This window comes from Mirounga angustirostris, unplaced genomic scaffold (assembly GCF_029215605.1).
Source record: "Mirounga angustirostris isolate CCGP_5_RB_7025 unplaced genomic scaffold, mMirAng1.0.hap1 SCAF_1, whole genome shotgun sequence".
NCBI lineage: Eukaryota > Metazoa > Chordata > Mammalia > Carnivora > Phocidae > Mirounga > Mirounga angustirostris.
In genome coordinates this window covers 214033827-214051702 of record NW_026991709.1, presented here as the reverse complement: position 1 = coordinate 214051702, position 17876 = coordinate 214033827, and the positions used below count along the sequence as shown (strand labels likewise).

Here is a 17876-nt window from a genome sequence, read left to right as displayed (position 1 = left end):
CCGCCCGCCCGAGCCGCCGCCGCGCCCGCGCCCGTCCCCGCCCGTCCCCGCCCGCCGGGCGCCGCGCTCCGCCCCTCCCCGGGGACCCGCGCCCCGCCAAGGTCACCGCCGCCCCGACCCCCTGCCCGGCGCCCCGGGGAGTCGCCAGGCCGGCGGCGGGGGAGGGGGGCGCGGCGGGGTGGGGCCTGCCTGCCTCTTCGGGAGCCCCGCGCCCCAGGGTCACCCTGGAGCCGGGCGCTGGGCAAGAGCGGGGCAGCGTCGCGGTCACCGGGGGAGCAAAGGGGAGGGCCTGTTGGCGGAACTGCAGCTCAGGGCCCGGGCGTTGGTGGGGTCGTGGGCCAGCCTGGGTTCCGCACCGGAGTGGGGGCTTTGCTGGGGTGAAGACATGATCAATGGATGAAGAGATACATGAGAGCACAGCGGTGGCCCCAGGGGGCTCCCAGGCAATGGGAGTGTGCCTGGAGACCACTCCCCCATCCTAGGGGCTTTGTCTCAGCAGGGGTGGGAGAGGGGTGCCAGGAGAGAAGTGAAGACAGCACTAAGTCTGGGTTGGTGCCCCCAAGGGCAACCCACCCAAGGGGAGAGCAGTTGTAAGTCTGGGGGACCGTTTGAAGGTGGGGGTGAACAAAGGGGGCTGAGGGGCTGGGGGACTGGGTTTGTGGTTTTGGTTAGGAAAATATTTATCTTCCTCAAATAGGAGTTGTCTCTGAGAATAGATATTTGCCTTTGGGAAGTGCCTGGTCGTTCAAAGTGTCTGTGCGCCCATGTTTAAGGCAACAAGATACCATCACTCTCTCCCTCCTGAAGGACTGGAGGGAGGCAGAGGCTCATCTCGGAAGAGACTGGACTGTTGGATGCACCAACCGGATTAGGGGTGGGCATAAGACAGCCCCAGCTCCCCAAAGCCTGTTGGAGTAAGATGCCCCTTGATGGGGAGGCTGACACTAAGGTCCCACAAGAAGGGACTTTCTGGGGTCAGAGCAATCAGAGGGTGAACAGTCTTTGGGAGGTGGTGAGCTCCCCATCGTGAGTGTGTGAGCAGGTGGTCGGCTGGAGCCTATGGGTCCCTCTGGCTCTCAGCGTCTGGATTCTCATTGACCCACCATCTCTATGGCTCTGACTGAGGTGGACGCTTCCTGCTCCCTTGGAAACACCGGCACTGCCAAAGCTTTGGGGCAGGGAGAAGTCCCATGGGCTGCCAGGCCAGGTGAGGGGTTGGGACTTTGCCGGTGGACGGTTGTCCCTTGCAGTGGAGACGACTTATGCAGGACAGGGACAGCTGCCAAATCCGGCTTCTCACCTGAGCTCTCCTCCTGGTCCCTGCAGGCTGCTTGCAACTCTTCCCTGGGCACGTGTCCCTCCTGCCCTGTCCTGTCATTGGCCCCGTGGGGGCGCCTCAGAGGACGGTCTGGCCCCAGCCCCTCATCTTGGGGTGCCCTCAACCAGAGATGGAGACAGCTTGATCGACAGTCAGGTAACTTCTGGTCTGGGTTGCCATGTCCCAGCCAAGTGCCCCTCTGAGCCTCAGTTTCCCCATCTGTGAATGAGGATCACTGTTGTCTCACCTTTCGGGTTGCAGGGAGCGATCAAGATGACGTCCATCTTTGAGGGGCTGCTAGGTACACAGGTGCCCTGAGGCGACAGCCCCACTCCCTCCCATTCCGACGGCCTGCCTGCCTTGGTCTCCTGAGTGACCTGCCTGCACTTGGGCTGGGCCTCCAGCCTCTGGCCGGCTCTCCGGCTCCTCCGGGCGCCTGCCCAGGCCAGGCTGACTCATGCGTGGGAGCGTGGGCACAGGCAGCAGCTCCACTCTGCGGCTGCTATTTATAGCTCCCAGGCCAGGCTCTTGGCCTTGTGAGCCGGGGGAGGACAGGCCCAAGTCCCCTCTGCGCTCTCCCCAGGGCACGGGGGCCCGAGCCCCCATTGGAGCACCCCAAACTAGGATAGCAGTGACCCTTGCCTGTGGCTGGCGGAAGAGCCCTGGCCTTTGTGAGCATGGCTGTGTGCTGGGAAGAAGCTGGCTGGGGCTGGAACTCGGGTCCATTGGGCTCTGAAGCCACAACCCAGCCTTCTTGCTATCCCTGGCTGGCTGTCCCTGTCCTGCATAGTCGTCTCCACTGCAAGGGACCACTGTCCCCCGGCAAAGTCCCAACTCCTCACCTGGCCTGGCAGTCCGTGGGACTTCTCCCTGTCCCAAAGCTCTGGGACCGGGGGCGGGGGGGCCCATACTGGCCTTGCTTATCCCTATCTGCCCCCCCCCACTCCTGGCAGTGCTGTGGGGGAGGGGGGGAGGTGGCTGGGTTGCATTCTCTGCTGTCTCTCTGTGCTCCCAGGATTAATGCAATTATGCGGGCAAAGCAGAGACCGAGTGTCATGGTCTCTAGCAGATGCAGTTTGGTCCCCAAGGTTTTTTGTTTGTTTTTAAGTTTGGCGTCAACATTCGAAAATAAGAAAATCATTTGTCCAAACCCAGTTTGCCTTGGAAAATGAATGGGCTGGCATCCCCAAGCCTGAATTCTGCCAGTCAGCCTCTGCAGAGCTGGACCCCAGCCCTGAGTGAAAGACGCAGGCTCTTTGCCGAAGCCACCTGCTGGGCCAAATGGAGGCAGCCCGGGGCTCCTCCCAAAATACGGGGTGCTGCTGCTGTTACCATTACCTCTTGAGGAGAGGGGGTCCCAGAGTCTTCGCCACGGGCAGGATAAAGCCCTGTGATGCTTGGGTGTTTTACAGACTGCCGCGGCGGCTGTGAGCAGTCAGGAAAAAAAAAGACCATGACTCGCAGAAAGACTCACGGCCTTTGCACAGGCTGTCTGTCCTCCATCCCCCCCGACCAGAAAAGCTCTTTCCCCATCTTCTTGGGACTCCAGTGTGGCCCCCAGGGATTTCCTCCCTGACCACGTTGCTAAAATCATTTGCATTTTCCTTATCTCTCTCCCTTCACTTTGCTTTTTCTGTTTTCACGGCATTTATTGCTGATCCTGCATTTCACACTGATATGTCATCTGTCTCCCCTCACTAGGCGAGCTGCCATGCATCCTAGGGCAGTGGACCTCACCCTTGGGGGACTCTGGGATATTTTTTGGGGGATACTTGTGGCCACGGCTGGGGTGCTCCTGGCATCACGTGGGCGGGGGCCATAAATGCGGCTCACCCCCCCCTCCCCCCCCACACACACAGTGCCCGGGACAGTCTGTGTCAGCAGGGCTGGGAGAGACAGACCCGGAGTTGGGCAATGATCTCAAATGTGTCCCCAGACCAGCAGCATCAGCAGCACCTGGGGGCTGGGTGGCAATGCAGATCGTGCAGCCCCGCCCCCAGCCAGAATGCGGCTCGCAGCCTGCACCCGGCGGGCGGCGAGACAGCCCCAAATGTCTATGGTGCCGGGATGGAGACCCTGTCTGAGCTTGTCAGCCGGAGTGGCTGGGCCTGAACGTGCTCAGGGAGGCCCAGCTGGTCCCTGGACGGAGAGACCTGTCAACTGTGGTGGCTGTTTACTCTGGTCTAAATGCAGTACCTCGGCCAGGCCTCCCATGCACCCGGGAAGCTGGGACTCAGAACCGCCCACCTGTCCAGCCGCTTCTGCCCGGCCGGGCTGGGCACATGCCAGTCGCCCCAGCCCTCCGTCGAGCACTGCAGCCAGCCAGACCAGCTGCTCCTGCCGTGGGAGCCACAGAGGCCTTTGGGGTGGCAGGGGCCCGCAATGGGTTCTCCCTGCTTCAGCCCGATCCGGCTTTAGCACCCCAGCGGCCCAGAGAAGAGCTCTAGCGTCTTCAGGGAACAATGCCCCCGCCCGCAGGAGGTTCTGGGAAGGTCGGATGGGCCCATCACTGGCTTTGCCCCAAAGGGTGGGCACAGGCTGGGGCAGGTGGGATGCATGCCTCTTTCCCTGGCAGGTCTGATGCCACCGGGGGCTGGGAGATGCCGCCCCCTCCCCTGCCTGCCTCTGGGGGCTGGAAAGACGCAGACGGGCGGGGAAGCGGCGCACCGCCCCCCCGCCCGACGCTAATAACTTTTGCACCAGACACAAACAGCAGACAACAAAGCCCCGACACACTGTTATTAAGGTTGATTCAATCCACGAGGCCTCGTAATTTCCCCCTTTGTCTCCAGATCAAGGAGGGGAATGTGGTTGACTCCATCCAGCCTTCGCCTGTGCCCCGAGCCCCCACGCGGAGCAGACCTTGGAGGGCTGAGGCCTGGGCCAGGGACCTCCTGGCGGAGGAAAACCTGGCCTTGGCTGATGAGGGGAGACCCGTCCGAGGTAACTCTCCTCCTGGCAGAGCTCAGAATGGTGCCCCCAGCCCAAGGCACCCCCACCTCCTCCTGCCCACCCGGGACCCCTCCTGCTGGGGGCCGGGAGAAGCCTAGGCTGAGCAGGTGGCTGGGGGTGGCCTTGACCCAGCCACGGCCGTACGGACAGAGTTGGTGTTTGGTGTTCTGCGCGGAGGGTTTGGTTTTGTCAGACGGACAGCAGCGTGTGCTCTCTGGGCAGCCTCACATCCAGGCTGCGGCAGCCGTGCCTCCCGCCCGTCAGCAGGCGCCCGCCCCCCTCCTCTCTTTCCAACACGCACGTGGGATCTCAGAGCAAAGTGGCCTCTGCGTGGAACCCACTGTCACTTCCTGTGAATTAGAGCGGGGACACCCCAGTGTGACCACCACAGACGTCCTCGGACACCGCCTGGCGCACCCTGCGGGACCCCCCCTACTGAGAACCACGGAGTGAGAAGACCCCCAAAAGCAGCAGGCCACACAACATCTCCTCAGGATCACAAAGGTGCACACAGATGGCCTTTCGTGGCTGATGCCCAGTTTTGTGCAGGGGCTGGTCCAGGGCCAGCTGGTGATTGATCCAGTCGTATCCACAGGAAAGCTGCTGTCACCACGTGGCGGTGCCCCGGTGTCCAAGCTGGTGGGGGATGGAGCCCCGGGTAGGCCTCAGAAGACCCTGGTCTAGGCCAGACTCAGCCACCAGAGCCCAGGAAACCTCAGGAGTTTCTCCGGGCTTCCGTCGGAGGGCAAAACAGCCACTCCTCCTACCTCGGCGTGGAGATGGTCTAATCCTCACCCGATGCGGGGAAAGCTGACCAAGACCAAGATACAGTCACCCCCATGGCAGCTTCTGGAAGCGGGTCCCAGGGCTGACCCTTGCTCCACTGGGCGCAGAAGACAAAAGGGGTGGCCAGAGGTGTCCTCGTCTACAACACAGCCCCCTCAAACCTCTTGGGATCCCAGCGTCCTCAGGGGGCCTGGAAGCAGCTTGCTGGGGCTGGTGGGACCCTAGGGAGAGCAGGTCAGCCGGGAGTGGCCACAGCCCAGCAGATGGAGAGAATCTGAGGACGCTGGGGACTCGGGGGGTGGTGACGTCTGACTGAGGGGCCAGCAGAGGGGCCCGTGGGCCTTTCCATGACCTGAGGCTCCTTGCTGGTGTGGTGGTGCCCTTCCTGGGCCCACTGGTCGGGAAGTGTGCTCAGAGTGAGCGGGACATGGCCTTGGAGACATCAGTGGGGGCAGGGGGGTGGTCAGCTGATGGCTGGTAGGAGGGTAGGGACCCTGTGGCGTGTGCGCTTTTGGCAGCGACAGGGCGTATGCAGCTGGGGTCCCTGGAGCAGAGACGACCCCGGCCCAGATGAAGGGAGGCTACAGAACCTGGTGGCTCCACAACGACCCGCCCACTCAGGGAAAAGGCCAAGTGGGTGGAAACTTCCAGTTCCTGGGTGGAGTGAAGTGGGGGGCAGGCCGAGGCTGACAGCACAGGACACAATGGAAAGGATGATGTCCCCACACCCTGGGGGCCACTTTCCCAGCACAGGGCAGGGTGAGGCCACATGGGGTTTGGAGATGGGTCCCCAGGACAAGTCCGACAGAAGTTTCTAGCATCAGGCCTGACCGTCCTGCAGCAACAGGGTAGGGGCAGGCAGAGCAGAGGCTGAGGCTCTCGGACACACATCCCCGATCCCCCTGCCTCTTGTAACAAAACTGAAGGAGGCCGGGGCGGTGGCAAAGGTGGTCACCCTGTGCTGGGAGGGGCTGAGTGGTGGCAGCAGGCCAGCCCCTGGGGCGCCCACGTGGCCCCGGGGCAGAAGGGGCCCGTGCTCGGGAGGCCCTGCAGGCCAGGAGTGAGGCAGAGGAAGGGGATCAGGGTGCTGGGAAGGCACGCACCTGGGCCCTCGTGCTGAGGCTGCGAGAGCCAAGCCCAGCCCAGGCCACCGGCCCGCACTCCCCCAGAGCACCTCTGATGGCAAAATCCCCCAGGCAAGGCTTTCGGCCCAGGCTCCTATCCCCGGAGGCCCGCATCGGGGTTGCTGAGACAACGGGCGAGTTGAACAGAAGGTTGCCAGGGAGCCGGTGCCCAGGGTTGGTGCCAGCCCCACACGCACCCTGAGGCAGCTTCGGGCTTCATCTGCATCTGCGGGGGCTGATTCAGGTGTGTCCCCTGCCCCACGGCCCCGGGGACTGAGAACCAACGGCCCAGCCGGCCCCTAGCCCTGCCTGCACATCTCTGCATCTCTCGGGTCCACCGAGTGTATGGCAGCGGGGGGGGTGGGGGGGACACACAGAAGGCAGAGAAGAGGGAAGCGCTGAGGTCCCGGCGCCCCGCCCGTCCCCCTCGAGGCCTCAGGTGGCCCGAGTCAGGGCTTCCCTGTGTGACCGCTGGATGGACGCTCCATGCGACAGAGCCAGCTGGGAGCAGAGGACATAAGTCTCAGGCCTCCAGATGGGCTCGGTGGCTCGGAGAAGCCACGGTCCTGTCCTGTCCCCAGGCAGGAGTGTGGGGGCGGAGGGTCCCAGGCCAACCCCCTGCGGCTGCCCGGCCCCGCCTCCTGCGTGAGTCATCAGATCCCAATGCCAGAGGATGACATGGCCACACAGCTTTGGTAAACAATTTTAAGAGAAGTATTTTTAAAAGTAGTCGCTGTGCCCCAGGCTCAGGGTGTCGGATCTGGGGCGCGGCCCCTCTGTGCACAGGTGGCAGCCCGGGGCCTGAGCTGCCCCGCCTGGGAGAGGGGGGACCACCTGTATCCGGTGGGCGGGCGATGGGCAGGTTCACCACTTGAGGAAGACCATGCCGGCCAGGACGGCATAACCCAGCACCAGAAAGAGGACTTTGAGCAGACGGTCGCTCTTCTCCTCCAGCTCCTTCGCTAGGATCTCGAAGAAGGTGACAAAGAGGAACGTGCCGCCTGCCAGGCCCTGCAGCAGCACCGAGGCCACGCTGCTGGGCACCCCCTGGGCACTCTCGATGCCCAGGCCGATGCTGATGCCCAGGGGGATCATGGCACTGACAGTGACGGCCAGCTTGGCCGCGTCCCTCAGGGCCATGGCGCTCCTGGCCATGCTGATGCCCAGGGCCACGGCCACCAGCGTCTCGTGGATGGCCACCCCCACGAACAGGCTCACTACCTTCTCTCCGTCCTCCTGCAGGCCCAGGGCCAGGCCCTCGAAGATGGAGTGCGCCGACAGGGCAAATACCAGGCTGAGGAGCCGCAGCGGGCTGGAGTGCGACAGCTCTTGGACACTCAGCCCGTGTGCGTGGGGGTGGGGCTCCGCATAGAGCGTGTGGCCCCGTGCACCCCCCATGAAGGGGCTCTCATACTCCGAGTCACTGCCGGCGTCCGAGCCAGCGTTGAAGGTCTCCAGGTCGATGAACGATGGCTTCTCCTTGCGGAAGGTCAAGATGAGCTGCTCCAGGAAGACAGTCATGAAGAAGCCCAGCATCACGATGGTCTCAGCCAGTGGGTAGTCGGTGCTGATGTGCCCGAGACTCAGAACTTTCTGGAGCTGGAGCAGAAGATGTGCAAGAGAGGAGAAGGAGGGAGAGGGGTTCAGAGCGGGCTGGACTCCCGCCACCAACACAACAGGGTTTGGGGGAGATATCACTGTTCAATTAGCAAAGCACATTATATCCACTAAATCAGCCAAATATTAATTATGCTGTAGTGGGCTGAACTGTGGTCCCTAAAGATATGTCCACTTGGAACCTCAGAATGTGACCTTATTCGGAAGAAAGGTCTTTGCAGATATAATGAACGTGTGATGGGCTGAATTGTGTCCCCCACCAAAAATTCATATATTCAAGTCTCTGAACATCCAGAATTTCAAAACTAACCCTCCTTAGAGAAAGGGTCTTCAGAGAGGTGATTCAGTTAAAATGAGGCTGTTAGGGTGGGCCCTGCCCCACTAGGACTGGAGTCCTTACAGGAACCACCACGTGAAGAGGTGGCAAGGAGAGAGGCCTCAGAGGGACCCAGGCCTGCCAGCCCCTTTCTCCTGGACCCCTGGCCTCCACAAGGACAGACAGCAAACGTCTGAGGTGTTTTGCTATTTCCCCAGCCCTGGGGAAATCCTACATAAGATAAGGATCTGGACACGAGACAGATCATCCTGACTTAGGGTGGGATCTTAATCCAGTAACGGTGTCCTTAGGAGACACAAAAGGAGGGGACACAGAGAGACACACAGGGAGACGGGCAGGTGACCACGGAGGCAGAGACCGCAGTGATGTACCTACAAGTCAAGGAACACCAAGGACTCTCCAGAAGCAGGGAAATGGCACGGGACAGACTCTCCCTCACTGTGCCATGGACCAGCCTCTGCCGCCCTGAAGGCCTGTGTGGGGTCTGCTTCCATAGGACGCTGGGTGGGGCTGTTTCCAAAGGTCTTCCTGGGTGAATATGCTGGGAATGCGTGAGACTCTGCACATCCACACCCCCCCACCCGCCACCAAGGGGATCCTGCCAGCCAGCGCCACCCAGTAGCGCTTTCTGATGACGGAAATGCTTTCTATCTGTCTGATACGGAAGCCACCGGCCACACGTGGCCCACGAGGACCTTAAACACGGCCGGTGTGGCCAAGGACTGGCATGTTGACTCGTGTTTCATTTACTTCACTGAAACTCGACTAGACAGGCAAGGCGAGGGGCTGCCGCTCGGGACAGCCCAGGGCCGGATGCTGCCCGGCAAGGTGGGGGTGGGCTCCTCAGAGCTGGGCTCGGTTTGCCCGTACTCCTGAGGTGGTGTGCACACACCAAGCTTGTCCAGCCTGGGGCCGCAGAACGTGCCGTCAGCTGTCTGGACCGCTCCTCCTCCCGAGTGACTCACGGCTGGTCGATGCTCACGCTTTGGGTCTTGAGGTGCATGTAATTCCCAAGTGCTCTACCTGAGCCAGGCGCCCCAACACTATGCTCACAGCACCCCTTCATGACAGCCCGGGAGCGCGCTCACACACACACACACACACACACACACACAAGCGCGGGCCGCGCGGCTACCCCGCCCCTCCAGGGCACACTGAAGACATTTTGGTCGTCATGACTTGTTGGGGGGGTAGTGCTGACATTGGGGCAGCGTCATTCTCAGTGGGGGGCCGTCCTGGGCACCAGAGGGAGGTGGGGGGGTGTTCAACAGCATCCCCAGCCCCACCCACCCGATGCCAGGAGCATCCCCCATCCTGACGACCACAGGCGTCTCCAGACATCATCCGGTGTCCCTGGGGGCAGGACTGGCCCAGGTGAGACCTCCTGACCCAGTCACCTGCCCTCACTCAGTGTCCCCTGGGTACAGAGTCGACCTGCATGGGAACCCCTGCTGCGGAAGGCTGTGTTTCGCAGATGGGCCATTTCATTCATTTGCTAAGCATCTCCAGGAGGCCTGCATGTCCTCCGCCCCCGGGGAACACCAGCCCGAAAGAAACACTAACCAACTCAGATCAGATCATCAGACACACAAAGGCCACAGCTTTCGGGGCTGCTATCTGTGGGGACACCAAGCCAGCAGCTGCCGGCTGAGCCTGGCAGGGGGCCGGGGGAGGGACCTGACCCGCCAAGGCTCCGGTGTGGGCAGGGGTACAGCCCGGAGCGGTTTGGGGAGGACCCTGAGAGGGCCACAGGCACTGAAGGGCGACGGGGAGGAGCAAGGCCATCAAAGCAGCCCCGGCCTGAGATAGGAGTGTGATGAGGGGTGACGGCATGAGAATGTGGCAAATGGGGGGGCAGGGCTGGAAGCAGCTCTGGGGGTGCAGACGGCCTGAGAGAGGACTCTGAGGTTTTACCCCCGGGATGCCGTGTGAGCTCCCACGCCGTGTTATGAAGGAACACAAGGTGGGCAGCAGGGAACAAGAGACGCGTGTCAGAAATCCAGGCACTTCCGGATGAAGCAAGTGGCTATTGGGGGGGGCCACGTGGCAGGGACTGAGGGCAGCCCTCAGCCACGAGAAGCAAGGCCCTTGGTCTGACAACCGGGAAGGAACTGAACTTGCCTCACCACCACATGAGCTTAGAAATCGACCCGTCCCCGTCAAACCCCGAGATGAGACCACAGCCCAGGAGACCTGGAATGCTGCCTGATGAGGGCCTGGAGCAGAGGGCCCAGCTAAGTTGTGCGCAGACCCCTGACCCACAGAAACCGCGACGTGACAAACACGTGCTGTGCTGAGCTGCTAAGCTGTCATCACTTGTTAAGCAGCAGTAGCTGCCTGATACGGGTGCTGAGGAGAGGCCCACGCCACCCGCTACAGGGCAAAGCATAGCTACCCTGCTGGGCGGTCTGCTCAGCGAACAATGGAGCGGCTCACCAGCTGGCAAGCCCAGGTCTAGTTCGAGCCCCTTGTCTACCAGGTAAGGCCCAGAGAAGAGAAGCAACCAACTCACGGTCACACAGCAACCTCACTTCCTGTCACTCCTGTAGTGTCCCGGCTACCACCAAGCTTGGTGGCATCACTGAAAACACACCAGAGACCCGGGGCCACAAGGTGCCACGGGCTGCGCCACCACCAGGGAGCCCTTACCTTCTCCCTCACAGCCGGCAGGAGAGCGTTGAAGCACGTGGCCAGGAAGACCCCACCTCCAAAGGTGTTGCAGAGTGACAGGATCTTTTTGGAGCGATGGGCCTTCTCAAAATCCGTCTCGATGATCTTCACGGGGAGCAGGGAGCCAAGCAGCATGAAGAAGAACACGCCCACCATACAAAGGATTTTGGCCACCAGCAGCTTCATCATGGTGGCGGCCCGGGCTGCTGTGGTCGCCGCAGGGCCAAACCATGTGTGGGCGCACACTCCTTTCCCACGGCGTGCTACCGGGCCCAACCACGAAGCCGGGGGCTCATGCCTCCGTCCAGCCACTGTGAACGCCAGGGGCAACCCCGTCAGCTGTTGGAGGATTGAGCAGCTTTAGTGACCAAGCCCATCACCCCCCCTACTTCGCTCCATTCCGGGCCTGGCCCACATCACTGTCTCCTGCAGAAAATTCGCCACGGCCGTGCTGTCCAATACGGCGGTCACGAGCCACCATGTGCGTCTGTTTAAATTAATTACAATTCCATAAAAGGCAAAGTTCAGCTCCTCGGTCACACTGACCACATGTCAAGTGCTTGGCAGTAGTGACCGCACTGGACGGCACGGACAGAGCCTTTCCACAGTTGCAGGACGTTCTACTGGGCGGTCCTGCTCCACTGGCTTCCCCCTGCCCTTCCGTAAAACCCAGCACCACACCCTGTAGAGAAGGCTCCGCACCATCGGCCTCTGCTTTGCCTCACCCCACACGGGCCTCTGTGGTCCTTGAGTATGCCCAGCCCGTGCCTGCCTCAGGGCCTTTGCACCGGTTGCTTTCTCGGCCTGGAATACGTCTTTCCCCCAACCTCCCGATGAGGTCTTGTCTTTTGGGGTCACCGCCTTTAGGATCCCTTGCAAGACCTCTGCCCTATACTGTATGCCTCGTACCTACCAGGAGCCTGGTGCAGAACAGAGGCTCAGTAACCACTGCAAACCAACAGGTGAGCTAAAGCGTGTGGACCTCAGTGAGCCCAAGTGGAGCCGATCTCACCCTGGAAACCCCACCGGTAGTAGGAGGGCCCTTGGCTGCTCCTGCCCTGTGTTTCCGTCCCTACCCTCCCGGTCCCCACTGCCCACGCCCCACTTGAGCGAGGTCCTCAGGTCTCCGGGCAGATGCCACCAGCTGCAGAGGCCTCTCCCGCCCCCTTCCCGGCATTGAGTTCTGGCATCATTTGTGCGGGAAACTGCATAACCTGGAGTCATTGACTGAGCTCATGCGCTCGAGGCTGCGAGCTCCGCGGGGACTGGGAGTCTTGTTGAGGCTGGATCCCCCCGCACCACCCGCCGCACGGCCGGGTACGCAGGAGGGACCCAGGAAACACCTGCCGGTGTCCCGATGCCCAGGCTGTGCAGTGGCGGCAGGGGGTGGCCTGCACGCTCTCAACACCGGGGCTGATGGGCTGGGACGAGGAGGCAGGGGCTCGTTCATTCATTCCCCCATCGGGCACTTATTGAGCGCCTTCTGTGTGCACCGCGCTGCACCGGGCGCCCCGAGGAGGGCGAGGCCGAGCGGGCCCCACCCGAGAGGGAGCACTCGCGCTCCGCCTGGGGAGTCGGAAGCAAATCAGCACACATCTCGCCGCCAACGGGGGAACCAGCGGCGGGCGCCGCAGCCCGGCCTCGGCTAACGGGCGGCCCAGCCGCCGTTGCCGCGAACCGCCCCGCCCCGCTCCGGCTCCCGGCCCCCGGTCCCGGCCCGCACGCACCTCCACCGGGCCCTCGCCCGCCCGCCCGCCGGCGCCGCCCGCCGCTCAACCGCCGCGCGGTCTCGACCCCACAGCCGCGGTCCTGTCCAGCCCCGGCTCCGCGCGCGGCGGCCCACGCCCCGCCTTCGCCCCGCCCACGCCCCTGCCCATTAGCTACCCCGAGCGCCGCGGGGCCGAACGCGCCGTGTCATTGGCTACTGCGGCCGCCACTCAACCTGCGACCCCCCCCCCCGCCACCGGCACGGGAAAGTAGTTTCCTCTTGCTGAGCGGTAGGTACAGCCAGCAGGTGGCTCCGGCAGGAAACTCCGACCTTAGAGGAAAGGTTCCGACAGGACTTGGCTTCCAGAGCTGTCCAGGGGCGCCTGGTGCTGAATGCCGCTCCTATGGAGGCTTGGCCCGCGACGGGAAACCGTTTCCTGCGGGAGACTGTTCCTCCCCGAGCGTCCGCCACGCCGATGCCCTTCCCGTCAGCTTAAGACGCAGATTCATCTGCTCAATATCCCTGTCTACTACGTATCAGGGCCTTTTCTAGAAGAACATCTGCGAGCAAAACAAAGATCACCCTTCCCGCCCTTTTGGAGCTTACATTCTAGGACAAGAGGCAGAAAATAATCAATACACATAATAAGTGATGGAATTATGTCGGAAGTGCTCTGGGATAATAGAACCCACAAGGGACTATGCTGGGTATGGGCTGCTATTTTAAGTAAGGTGCTCAAATACGCCTCATAGAGAGATGTTTGAGCAAAGATGAAGGTGGAGAAGTTGGCTCAGTGGGTACATGGAGGCAAACTCCTTCACACATAAGGGACTGAGAGGCAGGTGTGTACAAGAACGTCAGTGTGACCAAAGGACAGTGACCTGGGGAAGTGTATTTGGAGATAAGAGGAGGTAGGTCACAAAAGGCTTTGGAGGGAAATAGGGAGCAATTGCAGAATTTTGATCAGAGACGTGACCGATACAATGTATTTTAACACAATCATTTGGTTATTGTATCAATGCTGCCAATAGGTCAATTAAGATTAAGACTGAAAATCATTGATTTTTTTTGACAGAGAGAAGGTAACATTAAAAAAAAAAAGCGCTTGTTCCATGCCCTATAAAAGCAACCAGAGTTATGAAGAAGACTGTATTCATTTGTTAACTAAAATCTTATTGTCAGCCTACTATGGGCCAGGCGTGGAGAGAGCTGCTAAGAATAAAGAGCAGGGAATGCTACAATGTGGATGGACTGAGGACACCATGCTCAGTGAGAGGAGCCAGACCCAGAAGGACACATCCCGCAGGACCCCACTCCCAGGAGGTCCCCAGAGGAGTCCCGTCCACACGGACAGAGAGGAGAGGGTGGGAGCCAGGGCTGGGGCAGAGGGTGGGAGTCCGTGCTTCATGGGGACAGAGTCTCCATGTGGGCAGATGGAAAGTTCTGGAGACGGAGGGTGGGGGTGGCTGCACGACAGTGTGTGTGTGCTTCATGCCACAGAGCTGTGCACTTAAAGTTGTTAAAATGGTAAGTTTAATTTTATGTATATCTCACCACAATTTAAATTTTTTTAAATTAATGGAGTAAAAAACAAAAGAATGACTTCTGTCTTCCTAGCACAACCTCTGCCTGCCTTGAAGAAAGAAGCTGAGATGTTGGAGAGCTCCCCACTGCAAGGAACTGAGGATGACCTCCAGGCAATAGTCAGCAAGAGACTAAGACCTCCAGTGCAAGAGCCTGCAAGGAACTGAATCCTGCCAATGACAACATGAGTGGTTTTGGAAGGGGGTCCTGTCCCAGGCCTGCCTTCAGATGGCTGCTGCCCAGTGGGTACCTTGATTGCAGACCTTGAGAGACCCTGAAGCTGAGGACCCAGAATGAGGACCACGTTAGAGTTTGAGTTTTACCGTGAATGCAGTGCAATTCATTGAAGAGTGTTAAGCGGGTGAGGCTTGTGATCCAGTTTATCTCTTAAGGTGATACTAACGTCTGTGTAAAGACTGAATTGTAGGGAAGCAGGAATGGAGGCGGGAGACTGAGTCATTTGGGCGAGGATTGGTACTGGTTTAGGTAAGGGCACTGGCAGCGGAGATGGAGAAGCCAGGATGGAGGGTGAGTTGACAGGACGTGGCACTGGTTTGTCTGGGCAGGTTGCAGGAGTAGGAGGTGTCAGGGTGACTTTTAGTTCTCTGGTTTGAGCAATTAGATGGCGTTGTTCACTAAAATAGGAAAGACTGGAGGAGGTACAGATATTGGAGGTGCTGGAAGACTGAGCTGGGCTTTGCAGAGATTAAGTATGTCCATGAGTTCTTAACACTTAATGTCAATTTCTGCCTTCCTCATTGTAGGCACAAAATATGGGGTGGCTATTTGTTATCATTAAACAATTCATTATTATATTGTCTTTTCCTGGTTTCCGTAATTCACAACAACAAAAAAAGATTGTTTGTAATAAGTGCACACCAGGTAAATGCCCACATGGTGACACCTTCCTATAGAAGAATTCAGGATGTGCAATATTTGTTCATAGTTATTTAGAGAATGAGGCTGCTTGGAGAAGGATGTATTTTTGAAAACTTCCTAGGCTCCAAGACCTATGTATGAGCAGATATCTTCAGGGTACCATAGGAAAAAACCTGACACATCTGACCGCATTGTCTACTTCAAAAATCTCCCCTAGTGGAAGACACTGTGAATGGGCTTAAGAAACAAGATATGGACCAGAAGGAAATGCCGACAACAGATGACAGAGCGCTTGATAGAGAACAAACATACTAGAATAAAAATGGGAAAGGAGATGAACAGATGATTCACAGGAGAACAAATACAAGAGGGGAACAAATATTATGGAAACATGAAATAAAACCATTTTAACAGCTTTATTGAAGGATAATTGACATACAAGGAATGACACATATTTAAATTACGCAACTTGGTGAGTTCTGACGTATGTGTAATAAACCTGAGAAACTACCCTCACAGTCGAGAGAGTGACCACGACCATGACCCCTGCAGATTCCCTCCTGCCCCTGACTCCCAAGCATCTAGCATTCTGCACGGAGGCTCATTTGGGTAGTTTCTGGTGTTGGCCCTTGCTTAGGGCACTGCTCTGAGCATGCCTCTACTTGCCTGTGGGTGGCCATTCATATGTGTTGCTGTTGGGCATACGTCCACAGCTCGTATTGTACATCGGGGGCCCCAGGGGATGCAAATCCTTGCTTTTAGGACTTAATACAGCCAACTTTTCCCCTTTGGTGCAGGAGAAGAGTTAACACAGCCGCCCTGAGACTGCTGTCCTGGGAAAGGCCAGCTTGCAAGGTGGGCCCTCAGTGGCAACTGGGAACCATACTCCAGGGGCTTCTGCCCTCCAGGAGGCTCGGGTCCCTGAATTGTGCAGACAGGAGGTTCGGGCTGAGCGCCTGCTCCCCTCCCGGAGTCTGGGGCCCGGGCCCAAGCCGGGCAGAGGGGCCCGCGAGACCGACCCCCACAGAGAACCGGGCACTGGGTCTCTGCCGGTCCCCTGGAGACCACACCTCACACACGCAGTCCCATTGTTTGGGGGGAGCTAAGCGCATCCTGTGGGACACCCCCAGAGAGGACTCTGGAAGCTCACGCCTGGTGTCCCCGCCCCCGCCCCCCAACGCCTCTGCCCTGAGCTCATTTGGCCTCCTGTCCTCTCTGTATAAACCACGGCCATGGGGTCGACCGTCTGCTGAGCCCGGGAGTCCTCCCGGCACATCCCCGCACCTGTGGTGCTCTTGGGGTCCCAGATGCATCTCTTATGAACAGCACTTGCTTTGTTCATTCTAACCGCTCTGGTGTATTTGCCTTACATTATGGTTTTAATAGTGTTCCTCAGATAGCTAATGAAATCAAGCCTCCTTTCATACACTTACTGGCTAACTGCATACCCTGTTTTTTTTTTTTTTTGAAAGACCTAAGTGTTTTGCCCATTTAAAAAATTGGGTTCAGGTGCCTGGGTGGTTCAGTCCGTTAAGTGTCTGCCTTCGGCTCAGGTCATGATCTCAGGGTGTGGGATCGAGCCCGGCGTCGGGCTCCCTGCTCCACGGGAAGCCTGCTTCTCCCTCTCCCTCTGCCTGCCGCTCACCCTGCTCGTGCTCTGTCAAATGAATAAAATGGTTTTTTAAAAAAAGCTCTTTGATGGGCGCCTGGGTGGCTCAGTTGGTTAAGCGACTGCCTTCGGCTCAGGTCATGATCCTGGAGTCCCTGGATCGAGTCCCGCATCGGGCTCCCTGCTCGGCAGGGAGTCTGCTTCTCCCTCTGACCCTCTCCCCTCTCATGTGCTTGCTCTCTCTCATTCTCTCTCTCTCTCAAATAAATAAATAAATAAAATCTTTAAAAAAAAAAAGCTCTTTGAAAAATTGGGTTCTATTTTTCTCATGGATTTGTAGGAATACTTTATATTTTTGTGAAATATATATTGCAAATGGCCTCATCCACTCAGGCAGGCTGGAGACACAAGGGAGAGTTGACCCTGTAGCTCGAGTCCCAAGGCCATCTAGAGGCTGGATTCCCTTGAGGACAATTTCCTCAAGGGACCGGTCTTGTCTCTGAATGCCTTCAACTGGTTAGGCGAGGCCCACCTGCATTATGGAGGGTCCACGGTTCTACTCAAAGCCAACTAATTTAAATGTTACTCTCATCTAAAAAAAAATACCTTCCCAGCAACATCTAGACTAGTGTTTGACCAAATATCTGGGTATTGTGGCCTGGCCAAGTGGGTACATAAGATTAACTATCACAGTGTTGTGTTCTCTTTAAGAAAATTGGCCTTGGGGCGCCTGGGTGGCTCAGTTGTTAAGCGTCTGCCTTCGGCTCAGGTCAGGATCCCAGGGTCCATGGATCGAGCCCCACATCGGGCTCCCTGCTCCGCGGGAAGCCTGCTTCTCCCTCTTCCACTCCCCCTGCTTGTGTTCCCTCTCTTGCTGTGTCTCTCTCTGTCAAATAAATAAAATCTTTAAAAAAAAAAAAAAATTGGCCTACCCCAGGGGCACCTGGGTGGCTCAGTCGATTAAACGTCTGCCTTCGGCTCGGGTCATGATCCCAGGGTCCTGGGATCAAGCCCTGCACTGGGCTCCCTGCTCCGTGGGAAGCCTGCTTCTCCCTCTCCCTCTCCCCCTGCTTGTGTTCCCTCTCTCGCTGTCAATTAAATAAATAAAATCTTAAAAAAAAAATTGGCCTACCCCAAATCATATCCTAAATTTTCTTCTATGATTTTTATAATTTTACCTTTTCCCCTTAGATTCCATTTTATCCACATCAAAACCAGGCACAACTAACCCATGGTCCTAAACACTGGGGGAGTGTTACCCTTTAAGGTGGTAATGAGTGTGGGGGCATGAT

The 17876-nt window shown here is 58.6% G+C and overlaps 1 protein-coding gene across 2 annotated transcripts; it reads right to left on the bottom strand.

Moving 5' to 3' along the window:
* Positions 1 to 4247: 4247 nt before the first annotated feature.
* Positions 4248 to 12667, bottom strand: SLC39A3 (solute carrier family 39 member 3). 2 transcript variants are annotated; one of them, XM_045863391.3, is made up of 3 exons: positions 12532 to 12667; positions 10784 to 11143; positions 4248 to 7779 (listed from the first exon to the last, which is right to left on the bottom strand). In XM_045863391.3, the coding sequence occupies exons 2-3, from the start codon at positions 10991 to 10993 to the stop codon at positions 7045 to 7047; spliced, it is 945 nt and encodes a 314-aa protein (XP_045719347.1). In that variant the 5' UTR covers positions 10994 to 11143; positions 12532 to 12667; the 3' UTR covers positions 4248 to 7044. The 2 variants fall into 2 exon arrangements, with proteins under 2 accessions (XP_045719347.1, XP_064430920.1); XM_064574850.1 differs by having other exon boundaries at positions 10784 to 11115; positions 12532 to 12642.
* Between the last annotated feature and the right edge of the window lie 5209 nt (positions 12668 to 17876).

What these genes read in the sequence shown, in the direction of transcription:
- SLC39A3 (XM_045863391.3), bottom strand. Translation starts at nt 10,993, where the DNA reads ATGATGAAGCTGCTGGTGGCCAAAATCCTTTGTATGGTGGGCGTGTTC. An exon ending in TGCCGGCTGTGAGGGAGAAG is followed by an intron (nt 7,780 to 10,783) that starts GTAAGGGCTCCC and finishes CTTCTGCTCCAG; the next exon opens with CTCCAGAAAGTTCTGAGTCT.